General features: G+C 34.8%; 3 protein-coding genes across 3 annotated transcripts; 2 read left to right on the forward strand and 1 right to left on the reverse strand.

Moving 5' to 3' along the window:
• The first annotated feature begins 2961 nt into the window (after positions 1–2961).
• LOC129874219 (protein RADIALIS-like 1) lies at positions 2962–4147 on the forward strand. The gene is made up of 2 exons (XM_055949475.1): positions 2962–3331; positions 3955–4147. Exon 1 carries the CDS (start codon positions 3070–3072, stop codon positions 3304–3306), a length of 237 nt encoding a protein of 78 aa, XP_055805450.1. The 5' UTR covers positions 2962–3069; the 3' UTR covers positions 3307–3331; positions 3955–4147.
• Positions 4148–5804: 1657 nt separating this feature from the next.
• LOC129874218 (late embryogenesis abundant protein At3g53040) lies at positions 5805–9785 on the forward strand. Its single transcript, XM_055949474.1, has 3 exons — positions 5805–6043; positions 7910–8007; positions 8286–9785. Exons 1-3 carry the CDS (start codon positions 5883–5885, stop codon positions 9560–9562), a joined length of 1536 nt encoding a protein of 511 aa, XP_055805449.1. The 5' UTR covers positions 5805–5882; the 3' UTR covers positions 9563–9785.
• Positions 9786–15669: 5884 nt separating this feature from the next.
• Positions 15670–17626, reverse strand: LOC129872719 (uncharacterized). The gene is made up of 5 exons (XM_055947639.1): positions 17267–17626; positions 16668–16698; positions 16449–16577; positions 15978–16121; positions 15670–15935 (listed from the first exon to the last, which is right to left on the reverse strand). The coding sequence occupies exons 1-5, from the start codon at positions 17624–17626 to the stop codon at positions 15670–15672; spliced, it is 930 nt and encodes a 309-aa protein (XP_055803614.1).
• Positions 17627–19729: the final 2103 nt, after the last annotated feature.

The raw sequence follows: 19729 nt of genomic DNA on the forward strand, positions 1-19729 counted from the left end.
TGAGTTACGTACAAACATAATTTGGCACCCATCTCTATATTCTTATTATCATTATCCTTGAGAACAAAATCACACAAAATCCTCTTCTTTCAATCACAAATATAAGACCAACGTCATTCAATATTCTTGGCATATATTGTGCTTTTCTACAGATTCTTCCAAAAGGACCATTTCAACTCTACACCATTAGTCATAGAAGAGTACACTCATTCATCAAAGTTCTGATACTTAACTTTATATATAATTAAACCAGATGGAACTAAATACAGCAGTCAAATCCTCGTAAGCGAGCTAATTAGCAGTATACGGGGATGCTTCACGGACTAAAAAGTTAAAATAATTATTTCAATTTGTTTATCTTACTCTTTTTCTTTATCCTGTTTCAAAAATAATGTTCTTTCCCTTTTTAGCAACTCCTTAATTCAAACTTTTTTGTTTCCACATGACATGTTTAGAAAGATAATATTAACAAATATTTTAGTACATTTTTCATATTTTTAATTTGAGAACACGAGATCCAAAAACTATACTATCCTACTTTTAAAAACTCCGTGCCAACTAAATTAAAATTAGATAAAAAAAATACCTATAAATAGAGATTTTGCTAGTGGTAGATATAAAATGATAAGGAATCCAAATATAACCTTTATAAGATTAAATGGTCTGAAAGGACCACCACTAAATACAGCAGAATATCCATCAGCATTTTCACAAGTCTCTCTCATCCTATGATTGTACTCCCACTATAGTTATCCTCTTCCCCCATACAGTTCAATACTGCTATACGTATATATTAACCACGTACAAAGAATTTTTATCCTATTAGATCATTTAAAAATAATGAAAAATTAATCATTCATATATATAAACAGAGTATTAATTAAAAAGCTGAAAGGTTGCCTGCACGTCATATTAATTAAAATACAAATTGAGTAAAAAAGTATCATGTCAGAATATATAAGTTAAATCCGAATTCATACGGGTTTGATAGACTTCCTCAGACTTCCTCTCATGGATCGAGAGGCTCAGCATTCGATGTCGGCAAAAATATGCACAAACTGAAATGAGTCTATTGACTATTACGCAGGAAATTACATTCTTGGTTCCACTAACAGAAAGGCAATGGTCCTTTTGGCAAATATGCTAAATAGATAGTATATGGGGCCGCTACTGCACAAGCTTGCTAAGATATTGTACATCATCAACTTGGCACAAAAAAACAAATTAAAGAATCCGAAAGCACTAGCTCAAGAAATACCATTCACATGTTACGTTAATATAACGATAAATACCAATATTTTTTCTAATAGTATAAATTACTTGATGATATTTGGAAGATATTGTAAAATATTTTTGGACTTTATTGTACAATTCGTACATTTGCTTCTACTAATTCGTACTCTGACCTATTTCCCTTACATTCAATATGTATCCGAAGGCCTATCACCATTAATTATTATATATTAGAAATATACACGTATATCAGAAATAATAGTTGGAGGTAAATGAGACGGTCTTCCGCTTGGAGGAAGCGCTATGTGGAAGATTTGATTTTTTGTAGCTTTTAATAAGTTTGTTTTTATTTTATATTCTTTTTACAAGAGATTTTCGGATTGACATATGTTTTCTCTAAAAGTTTAAGTTTTTAGATGATGATTATACACTTCAACATGGTATCAGAGCAGATAGAAGTCCTGATATTGAATCTCATTGTCACCCAAATCAAAAAAAAATTCTACGTGTTTGGTCCATGAAAAAGACTCAAGCCCGCATGCAACAATTTGCTTATATAAAATATCTAAAAATGTCATTTTCTTTTGTTCAATTTGTAAGCGGTCATTTTCCTCGTTCTCTGCGGATTCTTTGTGAAGCAAGATACGAGCTTATGCTTATGTAGAAAATGAAATGGATAATTCGGGTATCAAAATGATGAGTAACTTCTGAACTAGAAGTTCTAAAAGTTATTGACTAGACTGTGAATCCGTGATCTAAGTTCCAACCATTGATCATCAGATGGTTTTTTATTTTTATTTGTCAATTAACCCATAAGATCTGGATGGGGATATTATACCTTAAAAAATACAAGGTTCCAGTTACATCAATAGCTAATGCACAAGTTACTGATTGATTATACGCCCCATACTAATTATACACATAATACTCCTTCCCCTTTCAACTAACTGCTAGTAAATATTTAACTAACAAAAAATATGGACTTGATATCTGATCCTGAAACTTGGAAGTATAAGCGACAGATCTGGAAAGTCAGTAACCACATCATTGTGAATAACATCGATCGTCATTAGCTTGGTTTAGAAATTGTGCCGTCCACAATGGTTTTCAGTTTATAATAATTTAGGATAGACATGATTCATGAAGATAAAGTAATACTAATTGCTTAAACAGAACATATATAAAAATCGCTTTTATATAGTTTTTGGAAAACACACACGAAAAGGATATTAAAGGTCTAGCAGTTAATTTCAGGCCTTACGTAAGCTGGATCAGCCAAACAGTGCTAGCTAAGTGTAAAATTAAAGAAACTTCTCATTGGATTCTCAAGAATAGGTATGAGATCATCAAGTTCTGGTGAAATTAATAGTACGGACAGGAAGAATAAATCATCCCACCTAACTATATATAACAATTAAACAATCCATTTCATCTAAAATAATTACTATGGCTTAATACTCAATTCTTCCTTTTATTGATTCCCTACATTAGTCCTATCACTGTAAAATAATATTCCCGTACAAATGCTATACACCAAGAGAGCATGAATAAATAAAAACATCTCCTTGATATATTACTGATTCTCCTCCTTCACCATTTAATTTGTTCTACTTGTGGTTTTTAAAGGGACGAGTCACCCCATGATTCTTCCATTTGCCAAAATTTATTTATTCCCCAACTGGCAGAGCCCCACCCCTGCATCCATCTATTATAAATTCAACACCTCCCCCAACAACTTCTCAAAACATACCTCACTCACTTCCAATTTATTTCACAGTTTTAAGGTCTTTCTCAACCATACTTCAATTTCATTCACATATTTTAGTCAAAAAAAAAATGGCATCAAATTCACTCACTGCTTGGACTCCAAGAGAAAACAAGAAATTCGAGCAGGCACTCGCCGTCTACGATAAGGACACACCTGATCGTTGGCAAAATATTGCTAGATACGTCGGTGGGAAATCAGTTGAAGAAGTTAAACAGCACTATGCTATCCTTGTAGAGGATCTCAAGCACATTGAATCTGGTGACGTCCCATTCCCAAAATACAAGTCAGATGGAAAGTCTCGTTAATTAATCAACAAACCATGTTGTGCAGGTAACAATCAACTTTGGCCCGAACTGTATATACATATGTGCGATAAAAATTCAAGATATATACATATAATTGATCAAATGCATAAACCAATTGGTTTACTACAATTTAAAAATAGCTTTTGTTAATAAATAATCCAAAAATTCTTGTGACCAAACTACTTATTGGCTTATCATAAGTATTTATTTATATATAAAGGTAATGCTTGGCCATGCACATCAACTTGTTATCCTGTCCATGAACCCACATGAGATGTAATCCCCGTAGCCTTTTTGGATAAAATTCTTTAAGGTCCAACACTTTCTAAATACAGGTAGGAGTTGAGAAACTTCTTTTGTCTATACTTAGATACTCCATACCCGACCATTATATTACTCAATCTTTTATTCCTTACTTTGAAATATTTAATTTGTGATTCTGATACTACGTACCATAAAGTTTGTCATGACAATATGGATTTTTAGCTTCTTTTTTTTTAAATATTATTAAGTCATGTTAGTGGCACTCATGTTACCTAAATGTATCAACTGTCAATTCATGAGATGCGTCAAACTTTAACTTTGAATCTACTCTTCCTTTTTTTTCTCTTGGTCCAAAGTAATTGATTAAAGCTTCTCTTTATACAGGCATACGAGGTATAATAAAGTCAAGCCAAAGACATCAACGTATGTGGACGAATTACGTACGAGAAGAAATATTATTCTCCCAAGATGATCATGCATACACTATTATTTTCTTCTTAGATGTAGTGGGATTTGTTAGTGTTAATAACCCTGATTGTTATCCTTTCTAATTAAAGAGTCTAATATATTTTATGGACGCTAAGTAAAGATATATATTGTGCTTAATGTAATGACAAACGTCTCATCGCAAGACAATACACACAAATTTATCGCTAGCCTAGCTTCTTAAACAAGTTAGTAAACGCAAACTAATTTTTTCGAATGACAATATTTGTATGGTGGATGAAATAACTAATAAGTACGTATTTCCTGGATTCAATCAAACCCAACTATTCTTGAACAGAGCTTCGATACATATGCAAAAAATAACTATTAAAATTGTGAACCTGTAATTTAGAAATGCATATTGAGTTAAAAATTTAAATATTTGACTCAATCAAGCTTTATTTTTTATCCGTCTCCGATTTAAATTTATTTTGTTCTCTGTATTATCTAATATTAGACATGCTTAATACTTCACAAATTTGTTTTTAATTTTATATTTTTCACAAAAAAATCTTTTACACATATTAGATCTGAAAACAACTTTTTATTGCATAGTCATTTCCTGCTCTTCAAATTGTAAAAGGCCTAATTGACCTATTTGCACATTAATTTTACAGTAATCTATGCTCAAATAGACGAAAAAAAAGAATGAGCACACACCTAAAATCTAAATCATAAAGGTAAATACATGAAAATTAAGGTCACTCACCCTTAGGATACGTACTTAACAAATATTAGTGTCAGCGATTTTGTCTAAAGGTCAGCAGTATCGAAACAGAATCTTGGCATTTGAAAGACTCTTTTTTTTTTTTTGGCCTAATCGAATAAGTTGTCACCTTGGTTATTAGGGGTTGGTCAAACTAGCTCATAACAAAATGATTTGTTCAATAATTGCTCATCCCAATTCAACAAACTAATGTTTTTTCCATTTATTAGTTCAACCATCTCGATCAGCTTTAGAAACATTTGTGCGGGTCATTGATCATCTCGTTTACTAATTAACTCCCATTCTAATCGTCTGAAGAGTTAATCTAACCCGCTGATCATTTGAAATTTAATACCCTATTATGTCATCAAGAAACCATAAGTAGACGAAGAAAGTAAGACATATAAATTAAGATAGATGAAAGTAATTATTTATTTATTTCTATCTTAAATTAATTATTTCCTCCGTTTTAATTTATATGACATCTTTTGAATTTCTAAATTGAAATAATCATAATTTATTTTAATATATCTTTTAAATATTTTAAATTGACAAATCTTGTAACTTATACTAATTTTTATATAATTTTCAAAATATATAAAATTTATTTTTAAAAATTTAAAAATTTCATATTCGAATTCACGACCAAAATTAGTCTGAGAGTACATAACAACTTTGATTTTAACAAAATAGTGCGGTAACTTGTCAGACACATTTAAATCTGCGTGTATAGATTTATTTATGCTCAATACGATTTATTCGTTAGACCTTTGGAAAAAGAAAAAGAAAGAGTGAAGAAAAATAACAAATGTTGTCCTCTGGTTAAAGAGCGAAATCCGTAAAAATGAAAAAATTTCAACGGTAAAAGACTTAGTCTTAGCCATTTTTATTACGTGGCAATAAAACATGAGACCTGATTTCACATGCAGCCACGTTGCTATTTTGGCTCTCTAAAGAACCGCTCTCTTCAACCTCCCAAGTTTATATATATCTTCCTCTTCCGGTCTCACTCTTTCGCAATTCCCAAAAAATATAAAAAAATAGTTGTTGATAATAATTCATCACTGATCGAGTTGGAAACTTGAAAATTATTCCTAACATTAATAAGTAAAAATAAAAAATGGGTTTGAGGATGGTGTTGTTTATAGTGTTGGTGGCGGGGATGTTAAGTGTGAGTTGTTGTTGGGGAAAAGAAGCGTCAGAGAAAGCGAATATGGCGACGGACGATGCTACAGACAAAACCGCTTCTTGGGCTGATTGGGTCTCTACCAAATTCTCCCAGTAAGCAAATGCCTTCCTTTCTCTTTTACACTTTATAAATAACTAATTGGATATTTTTTTATAGTGGAAATGCCAAAATTTGAAAATGATAGTAATAAACGGGTATTTCCTCCAGTTCGTTTTCCACATTATTAAAAGTAATTATCTTAAATTACTTGTTAATTAATAAATTTAAAATAGGGTTAATTAAAAAATGTTTCCTCCATTTCATATTAAGTAAATTTTTGAGGAATCTTTCATTATTCAAAGTAAACAAATTCTTCAAAGTTCAAAGTTCTAGATGTTTAAAACTTTTTTAAGCGCTTGTTCTTTTATTTATTGAAGTTTTATTTTTTTTAGGAGATAAATTATACTACTTGTAAAGTTATATACTATCGTACACTAATAGTGATAGTGAAAAAGTGATAGTGAAAAGTAGTAAAAAATATGATTCAAATTATGGAATAGAGGGAGTATTATTTTATTTTTATCATTAACTTTTTTTAAAAAAATAAATTAATTTGTAAAAGTTAAAAAAAAGGTTTTAAGAGATATTAGTAAAAAAATTTAAGGGCGGGTAAAGGGGAAAGTGAATGACGGAAGGAGTAGCGTCTTTGGTAAAAGAACGTATTAAAATAATAGAAATATCTTCGAAACTTTTTCAGGAAAAATATAAATTGATTTTTTTTATATTTAAATAAAAAGGAGGTCAAGCTGGAGAAATAAAATAGAGAAATAATTAGAAGTTATAATTTAGAAAGAAAGTTTTAGAGATTACAAAAGTTATTTGGGTAAAAGTGAAAAGTGTATGGTTAAACCAAAAATGCTACCAACATGAGTTGCACCAAGTTGTGTGTGGTGGGCTTCTTCACCGTTAACCATAGCAGCTATTCAATTCGAATTCTGGATATGAAAAAAATTCTGAAGTGAATGTTACAATGAGCGTGATCCGGATTTAGTCGGGATTTAGTCGGGCTCCGGACACGAAAAAACCCAAAAATGCCTATAAGTTGGTTGTTTTAAGATTGTTTCTGGCGTATAAATACTTGGGTAATGGGTTGTAAGCATTTTTCATTTTTATCAAATGCGAAAAAAACCCAAAAATAAATAAATTATAAATTAGTTTGACTTACTTATAAGCTTTTAGCCTAATGCCATCAAAATTAAGTATCATAATATCTTTTTAAAAATAACTTAACTATATACTTTTCATGGTACTTTTAATTTAAATTGAGATGGATCAAGGGAGTGGTATTTATCATTCTTTGCAAATGTTTGACGAGTCTCTGCCTCATTGAGCAAGTAGTGCTCTACAAATCTAGTTTTTATCTGCTGACACTATTCTGGGCTCGTGAACATAACATTTGGATGCCTTTTTACAAATTTAGTCCCTAGCTAAATGTTAGTTCAAAAAATAGTACTATGCATTGTATCTTTTCTAGGGTACACTCTTAAACATTGTGGATATAGAATTGATTTTCAACACTGTTCAACATGACCCTTGATTTGCATAGGTAATGTCTCTATTGTCAACCTTTTGAAATGGTAATGGTAAAGTTAAAATAGGTAATTAATGGCCTTTTTGTTGTATGACAAACATTTAATTCTTTAAAAAATCTGTTTTATAAGAGATCTAAAAATCTTAATTGAAACGGAGGGAGGGAGTTAATTAACAAGTTTTTAAAAATTTCATTTCTCCCTTTTTAATTAGACAAGACAAGTGTAGGTGTTATACAATTATATAAAGAACCTGTGAAAGAACAAATTAAACTCAAATATATGTGAAGCATTTTCAGGTGAAGGTTTGGAAAATTAAATTAAATTTTGTAGGCAATGTTAGTTATTTCCTGTTATGTACCGACAGGTTTTACCACTTTCATTTTTCAGGTACCAAGACGATGCAAAAGACGAAGCCCAAAGACTAACGGATAGAGCTGAAGAGACTCTGTCAAATGCAAGAGATTCTGTTAATTCTGCTGCACATGGTACCTTTTCCGCTGTCTCCAAGCTTTTAGAGCCTGTTTGAGTCGACTTATTTTAAGTGCGTTTTGGCCAAAATAATTTTAAACACTTTTGTATTGTTTGGGTAAAACAGAAAAGCGTTTGCACTTGTTTTAAGTCAAAACAACAAAAATAAGTTAAGTCATTAACTTAAAATTCCTAACTTATGAACTATAAGCTCATCTAAACATGCTCTTAGAGAAACCCAGAGTCAACTAGTACAATGAAAGAATTGCTAATAATCAGATATTCTTCTTTGCAGAAACCCAAAGGTATGGTTCTCAAACGGCTAAGGAGATGGCTGATGTAGCATCTGACAAATTGGGTGATGCTAAAAAATTTGCATCCGAGAAAGCTAATCAAGCTATGGATGCAGCAGCAGATACCGCTGGTCACGCCAAAGAAAGAGGAAAAGAAAATGCGTATGATGCTTATGCCTATGCATCGGAGAAAACCGCCAAAGCCACAAAAACGGCTACCGAGTTTGCCAAAGAAAAGGCTCATGATGCTTATTCCTATGCATCTGATAAAACAGGTCAAGCCACTAACATGGTGGCCGACGCCAAAGAAAGTGCCAAACATAAGGCTTATGATGCTACCAATTTTGCCCAAGAGAAGGCACATGATGCTTATGCTTATGCTTCTGATAAGGCAGGTCGAGCCACTAATATTGCTTCTGATATGGCGGCCGACGCAAAAGAAAGAGCCAAATATACGGCTTATGATGCTTATGATTTCACCAAAGAGAAGGCACGTGATGCTTATGCCTCCGCATCTGATAAGGCAGGTCGAGCTACTAACATTGCGTCTGACATGGCCGCTGATGCCAAAGAAAGCATCAAACATAAAGCTTATAATGCCAAAGATTTTACCTCTGACAAGGCGCATGATTCCGTGAATACTGCTTCCAAAATGGGTAGTTCAGCTAATGAGAAGGTTAGGGATAAAGCTAAGGATGCCTATGCTTATGCTACAGACAAGGCACGTCATGCCAAAGAAATAGGGAAAGACAAAGTGTATGATGCTTATGGTTATGCATCTGACAAGATGAACCAAGCGAAGGGCAGAGCTTCTAATATAGCTGGCAATTCAGAAGACAAGATGAAGGCCAAAGCATCGGATGCCTCTGGTTTTGCTACTGATAAGGCAAGCGATGCCAAAGAAATTGGGGAAGACAGAGCCTATGATGCTTATGGATTTGTATCCGAAAAGATGAACCGAGCAAGGGATGAGGCTTCTAATATTGCTGGTAATTCAAAAGACACTATGAAAGATAAAGCATCGGATGCCTATGACTTTGCTTCTAGTAAAGCCGATCACACCATAAGAATGGCTACCGACAGAGCCAATTATGCGAAAGACAGAGCTTATGATGGATACGAGGGGGCCAAATTAAAAGTGCATGAAACTTACAACTCTGCCAAGAATACGATGAATGAACAAGCAAAGGATAAATATGAAATGGCCAAAGAGAAGGCTTCGGACGCTGCAGGTAACGTTGGAGCAAAAATGAGAAGTGCGGGTGGCAAAGAATTATGAGCAATCAATTAGTCATATATAACAGCCCCGAAAGGAAATCTTGCATGGGAAGATGTTCCTCATTGAAGTAATTTTCTATCAGGTGAGTGACTTAGATTTTACTACTATTATATTGTATCTTATATTGTTGCCTATTCTTTTCGTAGGACAGAGGAAGTTCTTGATGAACTTAATTATGTAAGGTCATAGCTTGGGTTAAACTTTAATTTAATAAAGAGAATGACAACGCTTATTATGCATATTTTCCTTGAAACGTTGGTACTTTCATTGACAATTTAAGAAAGGTGCAAAAGTGATTGTACCAACTATTAAAAATACTTTTAAATTCCGTTTGGATTGACTTATAAGTTACTTATAAATTATTTTTAATTTTTTTGAGTGTTTGACTAATCAATTAAAGTCATTTTGTGCTTAAAATAAATCTCAATAAATAATTGGATTTGTTTGGATGCACTTATTTTAAACAGTTTATAAGTTGAAAATAATATATAAGTTAAAATAAATAAATTGGACTGTATCTATTTTTTTAAAGCAATTTTCAACTTATAACTTACTTAAAATAAGTCATGCTCTTACTTTAAGCTTTGAGTAGTCATGTACGAGAATCCCATTATTTCAATTTATGACTACTGGGTATGCTTAGATATTGAGAGGTGCCATTATATTGTGGGCTCACCCAGATAATTATACTGTTCCAAAGTCACGCACGTTCAAAAGGACCTCCACCATATCTCCAGCCATATTTGATCTTGACGGTTCATTATGAGACATTTTTTTTCATTCAATTTTCCTTTGTTATATGTAGGGTGTTATATATCATGAAAATAAGTAGAAGAGGGGTAATAAAATATGCTCACGGGTCTTTTAACTTTTTTAGAAAAACAAAGTAGAAGAGGGGGGCTTGACCTTACCTTAATATACAACACTAGGATAAAACGATCTTGAATAGTCACTATTAAAAATAAAGGTTTTAACAGCCACGATTTTTTGATTTCCAAATCTTTTTTATTATCACTATTAGAATTTTTTTGTTGACGATTTGGTTAGGGAGCCGCGAATCAGTGGAATATATATGTTATAAGATATGATTTTCACTAATGTCCCGTCGAATCTTTTATTTGGGAAAATGCAAAATAAGAAATAGATTTTCATTGAAATGTGAAAAACTTTCTAATACAATTTTTTTTCTCTCAACGATTCAATCACAATATATGTGAAAATATTTCAGTGGAAATATAGTAATTTTTTAATAGTGAGTCCGTGCTTGTTTTCTCCATAGAATTTCATGGCTATTATCCGAATGGGCCATAGACAATCTTTTTTCAATTTGGACAGTTAAATTTATAGTAGCTCTAGTATATTTTTGGTTATAGTAATCATAAAACATCATTTGAGATTCGTTTCAACTTTCTTCCTTCAGTATTGAGGTGCTTATAATTTTCTTCTTCATAAGATGAAGATGGTAACACTCCAATTCCAGGCAGTTCTCCTTATAAAACCCCATATATAATAAGGGATCTAAGCCTTATCTTCTTCATGCCCTATTAGATGATGAATTTAAATTTTACGCCAACAAATTCGGTTACAAAAAATTGTGTTTCTTTAGCTTTGCGAGTTGGAAAGAAAATATCTTACTATAACCTAATATGACACTGGATTTTTTGTGTAGTACTTCGTATTTGTTTTTTTTGAAACTTGGATCTCCATGTTTCTTATTACTGCAATACTGCCTACTTATTTTAGTAAAAAAAAAAAGTAGTTATAAGCATAACGATCTTTACTGTAGTAAAGATGAACTGTGACAGTATCTTATAGCAGCACTCCATGTTTAAGGTTTCATTCAATAAAAATACTAATTGTAGAGAAGTTTCTAGTTGGAAACAGTTCGTATTATAGGATAGTAATGTCTTGATGTTAATGTCATTCTTGCATGACTATCACTATGTTACTTTTCATCCAATAACATCTGTATGTAACACCAAGTGCAACAATCTAAGAGCATCAAAACATATTATGTATGCTTTGTGTTTGTCTTTTGTCGTCCAAGTGATATATTAGAAGTATCATCTATCTATAGTTTTATATATATAGAGAGAGAGAGTCTTAATTTGCAGAAATAGCAGATAGTAATAAGTTCTACCGCTGCGTACATCACATTTACACCTATTGGAATGCATGCGTCCACTATCCTATGGAACCAGGTCCCTTAACTGATTAAACAGGAAATAAACAAACAAGACAAGAGTTTTATGTGGAAAAATTCCTTGTACAAAGGAGAAACAACCATGACCTGTCCAACAGGATTACCCAACCAATTTTCACTATGTGCAAGAGCAAATTAATCTATTAGAACCTATATAACTAGATACTAATCCTCTTCACCCCTATGCTTGCAACACCTTATTACAAGACTCCGAGCCCAAGCAATATGATATTGCCCACTTAACTACCCTTAGTTAATGTAGAATTCAACAAACAAATTCAAGGTTAACACTTAACTGTCTTTCCAACATAACAATGACAACTAACTGATCAATGTTTCTTTATAAATTAGAAATTGATCTTACAATGATTACAAGCTCAAATAAGCTGACACTTAAAGAGAAGTCTAGTAGGGTGGGTGGTACCGCTCTGCGGCCAATCTCAAATAAGCTGACACTTAAAGAGAAGACTCTACTAGACGTGCTTGATCAAGTCACCTTAAGTGCAGATGTTGTATGTTGCTTCTCGAGAGAATCTGAATCGATTCACTTTTGTTAATCTAAAAAAAACACCTTTTGTTTGTGAAAAGGTTTCCTTTTAATTGCTTCAATGAGAGAAATCTCGAGATCTCTCATTGGTGCAACAGTACACAGTTTGCAGAGCCGGCAGACACCTTTTTACCAACCTTGTCAGCATTATAGCTGCCCTGCATTTCGGGCAGGAATCAATTGAAGTTGATGCGACCTGATTCCTCTATTAGGTCCTATGGTTTGTTGGTCATCAAAACACAAAACTACATTTCCCCCCTTTTTGATGATGACAAACCATGGAAAGTATTGATTCCTCCTGAACCAAATCCCTCATCCTGTTCCCCCTTAATCGTAGCTTCCCTTCGAACCAGGTCCCCTTAACGTAGCTTCCCTTCCCCCTTAATCCTAGCTACCCCTTGAACCAGATCCCTCAATCCCTCAATACATCTTCCCCCTTTTGGCATCATTAAAATAGAACACAGTAAACCAATTCAGGATACAGAGCAAAACATAAGCTCACCGCCACTTGGGCAAGCACAACACAATCAAAATCACCAAAAATACAATCAAATAAGGAGAGACACAACAATTGCATTTCAACAAAAAGAGAGTATTACATAATACAACTTAAGAAATAAAACATGACCCAGTACGACTGAGGACTAGCCACAAGGGATCAAAAGAACTGAAACAAAAAGACGGAATGGAAGGACATTAAGGGGCAGGAAGTTTAGGAGCAAGGGACTAGAGTAGGAGAGTCTAGAACATTTGAGTCTACATGCACCTGTAGGATTTGTTGAGTGAGACCCTTCACCTCAGCATTCAGCTTTTCATTTTCCCTTTGGAGTCTCAATATCTAACCCGAACCTAATCCTTCATTCTGGGCCTATAGCAATTGGGCGTTCAATCTGGTAATCTCAGCATCTCGATTGGCTAGTAGCACAACCATCTCCTCTACCTTGCTGTTTTAACATCTTTTTCTAATCAAGCAACTCTATCACTTGGGACTTTGCCTTGTTACCAGCTCTTCCCTCCATGTACTCACATTCTACCAAGGTAGTTTGTGGGAAGGCCTATTTGATAGTCCCACGTATTCCCTTGCCTAGAACTACTCCAAAGTGATCAGAAACTTTGTTCAGTAAATAGCCATATGCCAACCCGTGTTTTCCATCCCTCACAGTCATTACCTTGATGATATGCTCTATCATTAGTGCAGGTAGGTTCAGTGGATCCAATTTACTGCGACTTTCCATTAAGAACAAAGTAGGAGAGGAGGCAACAGTGCGTTTTTCAGACCTGGGAAGCAACACCTTGTTGATGAACTCAAAGTAGAGTTGATACAATCCCTAAAGGAATTTCTTAGACACCCCTGCACAGTTCAAATTAGGAAGTTGTCTTCCTCCCACTGAACTAATTTCCACATGGTCTACAACTAGAATTTTCCCCAGAATTTCCTCTGCCAAATAAATACAGACTCCCTTCACCACAGTATGGAAACCACCATCATCAGTGAATTCTAAATTGCAGTAGAATTCACGCATTTCACTTTCATAAAAAATGGAAATAGGCCACTCAAATAAATGAGACCATCCTTGTGTCTCTACAGCATCCATTAAATCCTCATCCCAAGTTTGCCTCTAACTTCAGGATCAAACACTCGACTACTAAGCACTTTTTGTGTCTCAAGAACTTGAATTCTTTCTTGTTTGTTCAACACCTTCTCTACCTTCACCCTTTTACTTACTGAATCTGGTCCCTTGGTTGGGGCAGGTTCCTCCATCTTTCTTTTGCTCCCACCTTTGGCATCCTTTTTGTCATCTTGTGTATCTTTGACATCCTTCTTAACCACACTCAAACTTCTTTTCTTCATTTTGGCAAACACAATAACCGACTCAGTTTCACGTTCATCCTTTTTCTTTAGAAACATCAATTATTTTTTAGCTGGAATATCTTCCTCTTCAATCACAAATTGCGACATTTGTCTACGTTTCTTTACTGTTTTAGACTTGCTTATAGCCATTGCATCACTTAATAACTTTTGTTACGCCCGTCTTGTAGGATAATTCTTTTCGGTCTTTCCAGACTCCACAACTACTTTCTTCTCTTTATCAATCTTTTTCTTTTCTTTTTCGACAATTTTGGACTTCTCAGTAGTGATGATCTCCTCCTTCTTTTGTCCTTTTCCCTATTTCCGCTTACCTCACAATATCAAGGGCTCATCATCATCAATGTCTTCTTTCTGATTTTCACCAACACTCACATGTTTTAATACATTCAGCTGCGTCCGATCAAAAACAGGAAAACTAAGAACAAAAGGCAAGTCTGGCCAAGTGAGGCTTGCTCAGTTGGTTAAGCACCTCCACCCACGACCGGTAGGTCCTGGGTTCGAGTCACATTGGAGGGAAAGTGTGGAAACACTATAAATCCTCCAAAATGGGGGGTAAAAAAAAGGCAAGTTTGGTGATTTTTCTTTAACATCAGAAAAGGGAAGTTTGAAACTGTCGCTTCTCATTTCATTTATACTGTCCACCACCCACTCATCTCCTGCTGCAAGAATATTAGACTCAGTCCCCTTTTCTTCAAGGAGATCTCCTTACAAAAGTCTTTCGACAAAGAAGAGGATATGAGACCAGGTTGAGAAGAGGATGGTTGATCTTCGGTAAACAAGGTTTGAGGAGCTTCAAAGGACTCCCTTTTCTCTGGAGGAATAGAAAGATTTTCCTTTAGGAAGGAAGAAGAGGAAGTGTAGAGGCAGGCATAGATAAGATGTTGATCTGTAGAAGGATTTATGGCACTCTCAGTGAGTTTCAACTTATCAGACTTAAGAGGAGAGTGTATAGGAGTGGATGGTGGAGTATCAATTTCGTGAGATGAAGGTGTTTTTGTGTCTGCAGAGGGAATTTTCTCGGATGGAGTAGAGGGTTGAGACATTGATGAGGAGCTTCAAAAAAAATGAAGAGCCACTAATTTTGTTTAAAGAGAGAAGGATTCGAGTGAAATGATTTGAAAAAGGTTGAGTGCAGGTTTTAATGAGGATGAAAAGTTGTGTCGGGTCCTCATGAGTAGGTGTCTATTGAGGTTCCAGAGTAAAGAGACAATGGTTCAAAGATAAGATGAGTGACACGAGCAATTTCGATGATTTTTGTAATTATTTCAAAAGCAGTAAAATGAATACAAACCTCTGAGAAGGGACCTGGTCTCTCACAACTGTCAAGTGCAAGCCATTCAATCTATCCATTCTTCAATTTCCATCTCACTGATCTAGGTGAGTGTGTATACCTGCGATGGTACAAATATTGAGCTTTAGTTATACTTGATGTGCCCAAACTTGGATACCTGTATTCGGAATCTAGCCAACAGGGGAGTGATGAAAAATTAGTTCAAGTTAATCAATCTCAGCTTCAAACGATTTTTCTCAAACTGTTCTCTACTCAAGGCTTTGGTGAAAATGTCAGCAATTTGATCTTCTCTTGTGCAGAACTTCACACACACATTCCCTTTTTCAATATTGTCTCTGAGAAAGTGGTGTCTCACATCAATATGTTTGTTCCTCTTGTGTTGAACAGGAATTTTGGCCATGTTGAGAGCACTTGTGTTATCACACAATAGTAGACTGGTGTCAATGATAACCCCAAAGTCTTCTAATTGTTGTTTGATCCACAGTAATTGAGCACATCAAGCACCTGCATCTACATACTCTGCTTCGGCTATAGAAAGAGCCACAGAGTGTTGTTTCTTTGTACCCCAAGAGATTAGTGAAGATCCTAGGAAATGGACCATGCCAAAAGTGCTTTTTTTGTCAACCAGGTACCCTACAAAATCTGCATCTGCATATCCAAATAAGTTGAATATGTCACCACCAGGAAAGTATAGAACCAACACTTCTGTTTCCTTCAGATATTTCAAAATTCTTTTTGCAGCCTTGAGGTGAGATTACTTAAGACAAGCCTAAAATCTTGCACACATCCCCACACTAAATACAATATCAGGCTTGTTTGTTGTAAGATATAAAAGTGACCCAATGATACCCCTATACAGTCTCGTTTACCTTGGAACCAGGTTTATCTGAGTTAAGCTTTGAATTGGTTCCCATAGGTATATCTGTGGGTTTTGCATCTAACATGTGATACTTTTTCAATAGCTCCTTAATATACTTCTCTTGACATATAAATGTGCCTCTTGGAGTTTGTCTAATTTTAATTCAAGGAAAAGTTCAGTTCTCCCATTATTGCTCATTTCAAATTCATTCTTCATCAGATCTGCAAACTCTTTGCTCAGTGAATCTGTTGAACTTCCAAATATTATATCAAAGATAACATGTACATTTTCTTCAACACAAAGAGTTCTTTTGTTCTAAATTCTATATGCCTTACTTGAAGACGAGTATCCCACAAACACCCATTTCTGGAATCATCATTTCCATTGTTAAAAACGAAGCACTTACATCCAAAAGCTCTAATGTGACTTAATTTAGGCTTTCGATTGAAAATAAGCTCATATGGTGATTTGCTGATGCGGGACCTAATTAAGCATTTGTTGGTAACATAACATGTTGTGTTAACAACTTCAACCCATTTTGTTGTGGGGTTCTTAGGGTTGAAAAGTTATGATGAATTCCTTCATTTCAGCAATCTTCAACCTTGAAGTTTTCAAACTCTATCCCATGATCTGACCTGATCCCAGCTGTCTTGCAATTCATCTTTGTCTGAATCATCTTGACAAAGATGATCAATACATCAACAACCTTATCCTTGGATCTCATAAATATTGTCCAGGTAAATCATGAGAAATCATCCCTAATCACAAAAATGTACTTCTTTCCACCTCTATTTTAGATCTTTATGGGACCACACCGATCCATGCGAATGAGTTCCAAAGGCCTAGAAGTACTCACTTTCTTTTTGGACTTGAAGAAGACTCTAGTTTGCTTTCCTTTCGCACATGCATCGCAGACTTTGTTATGTCCGCAAACCAGGTCCCCAATAATATGTTTATTAAGCAAGGATGTGCTCACATGTCCCAATCTTCTGTGCCATAGATCATCACTTTCATCCTGAGCCCTAAGAGATGTCAAGTTGTCACTAAGAGCAGAACTGAGATCAGCCACGTATATGTTTTTGCATCTTCTGGCTATAAGCATCACCTTATTTCTAGACAGACTTATAACCAAATACATCTCTAACAAAAACCTGACTTCATTCCCTTTGTCACAAATTTGCGACACACTCAACAGACTGTATTTTAACCCATTTACATAGTAAACATCTTCAATGAAGTGTTCTAAGCATTTTCGAATTCTACCAATCCCTAAAATGTAACTCCTTTTTTCCATTTTCAAATGAAACAGTACCACCTTGCAGTGCTTTAAGAGAGGAAGTTTTCAATCCTTCCAGTCATGTGCTTGGAGCATCCACTATCCATAAATCAGCACTGACTACTACCTCTTGACTGTTCCTGCAAATGAGATAACTTATTAGCTTTAGGAACCCTTTTTACTAAATCCTTGTTTTTAGCAAACTTTGAGTGATTTTCAAATACCCTTTTTAGAACTTCACGGTCCTTTTTAAGATGACCATTTCTTCCACAGTGAAGACACAACAGATTAACTGACGCAGACATATAGTTACTATGAGGATTAGATGAGGGATTTATCATGTTCACAAAGCCTAGACCCTTCCCATTATTATCCTTCTGACTGACTGGTCATGTCATCCAGCATCTTGGAAGATATGGTCCACTTAAGTTACTCACGGTGATCATTCCCGAGTTTAACCAAATCCTTTTTCAGTCGAACATTTCGTTCTAGAGACATAAACAGTTTCAGTTCTGAATCTTTTAATTTTTCCTCAAGATCTAGCTCAATACTCTAGCCTTTCCTTTCAACTTTTCTCCTGAGTTAGATCTTACATCAAACATATTTATGGGATCAGTTGTTTCAATTTCTAACTCACGAATCTTTTCTTCTAGGACTGACATTTGAAAGGCTAAGGCAGTTTTCTTATCTTGAAAAATGTCAATGCTATTATTTAGAAAATCTTTCAGCGGTCATCTCACACAAAAAGTCAATAAACGCACATGCTAGCTTCTTTAGTTTTTTGATAGAGTAAATATCAAGATTTTCTTTGAGATCAAACAAGGGTACCTCTTCCTCAGATTCATCATCAGATTTTGCCATGAAAGTAAAGAGTGAGTTATAGACTTCGTCATCATCCTTCATTGCCAGCATAGATGCATCCTCAGGGTGTTCTGACTCATCAGATTTGCTTAAGGAATTTCCCAGACAGTAAATGCCTTCTTCACACTAGGTCTGTTGCTGCCTTTTTTTCTGAATTTATCAGGGACATGCTCCCTCTGTCTGTCACCTGCAGGTTTGGCATATTCTTTGGGTTCCACTTTGTTCATTGGGCACTCTCTGACAAAATGCCCGGCTTCTTGCATCTGTGACACAAATCAACACAATTTGGTTTTTGTCCAAAGCTTCCCTTCTTTCCGAATCCGCCATGTTTTCTAATAATTTTTCAAAACCTGCGAGTTAGATAAGACATGTCCTCATCTTCATCATCATCATCATCATCACTTAGAACAGACTTCAGTGCTAAGGACTTGTCTTTCTTTAACCATCATGCTACTTATTCATCTCGTGAATCTGCAAGTTACCTATGAGAACATCCATAGTAGAGTCTTCAAGTCCTGATCTTCAGTTATTGCATCTACTTTGCTTTCTCATGTCCTTGGAAGGACTATTAAAACCTTTCTGACCTGCTTGCTTTGACTAATGGGTTCACTTAAGCACCTCATTTCATTTGTTATGGAAGGAATTCTGGTGTACATTTCATGCATGGTCTCTACTTTTTTCATAACAAAATTTTTGTACCGAATTGTTAGCATGTCAACTTTGGATTCTTTGACTTGATTAGTTCCTTCATGTGCATTCCTCAGACAATCTCAGATCTTTTTAGCTGACTCATATGCTGAAAACTTATTGTACTCCTCATCTCTAATGCAACACATAAAAAGCTTTTTCTCCTTGTAGTTTTTCTCGATCTTCTTTCTGTCATCTTCACTGTATCGTTGCCTTGTTTTGGGAACCACTTTGGTGACCTCTCCTTCCTTTAGTTCAGTAGTGGGGACAAAAGGTCCATCAAGAACAATGTCCCATAACTCACTGTCTTCCGCCATTAGGAACTCATGCATTTTAGTCTTCCACCATCTATAGAACTGGCCATTGAAACGAGGTGGTCTCGTTGATGATTGTCCTTTTTCTAGATTTAGTAGAGTTGTCATTCTTTCTCAAAAATCTCTCAGAGTGTTAGTCGATTAGAGAGCCCTGCTCTGATGCCAAATGTTGGAATGTATGCGTCTGCTATACTATGAGACCAGGTCCCTTAACTGATTAAACAGGAAATAAACAGCAAATACAAGTAATAAAGAATTT

Source organism: Solanum dulcamara, chromosome 11, assembly GCF_947179165.1.
Source record: "Solanum dulcamara chromosome 11, daSolDulc1.2, whole genome shotgun sequence".
Lineage (NCBI taxonomy): Eukaryota > Viridiplantae > Streptophyta > Magnoliopsida > Solanales > Solanaceae > Solanum > Solanum dulcamara.

Excerpts from the sequence above, each read along its gene's own strand:
- LOC129874219 (XM_055949475.1), top strand. The coding sequence starts at position 3,070 with ATGGCATCAAATTCACTCACTGCTTGGACTCCAAGAGAAAACAAGAAA.
- LOC129874218 (XM_055949474.1), top strand. The coding sequence starts at position 5,883 with ATGGGTTTGAGGATGGTGTTGTTTATAGTGTTGGTGGCGGGGATGTTA. Across the intron at positions 6,044-7,909 it reads GTCTCTACCAAATTCTCCCA|GTACCAAGACGATGCAAAAG; the intron begins GTAAGCAAATGC and ends TTCATTTTTCAG. Across the intron at positions 8,008-8,285 it reads TGTTAATTCTGCTGCACATG|AAACCCAAAGGTATGGTTCT; the intron begins GTACCTTTTCCG and ends TCTTCTTTGCAG.
- LOC129872719 (XM_055947639.1), bottom strand. The coding sequence starts at position 17,626 with ATGGAAAAAAGGAGTTACATTTTAGGGATTGGTAGAATTCGAAAATGC. Across the intron at positions 16,578-16,667 it reads TGTGGGATACTCGTCTTCAA|ATTCACTGAGCAAAGAGTTT; the intron begins GTAAGGCATATA and ends GAAGTTCAACAG. Across the intron at positions 15,936-15,977 it reads AGCAGAGTATGTAGATGCAG|AAGACTTTGGGGTTATCATT; the intron begins GTGCTTGATGTG and ends AACAACAATTAG.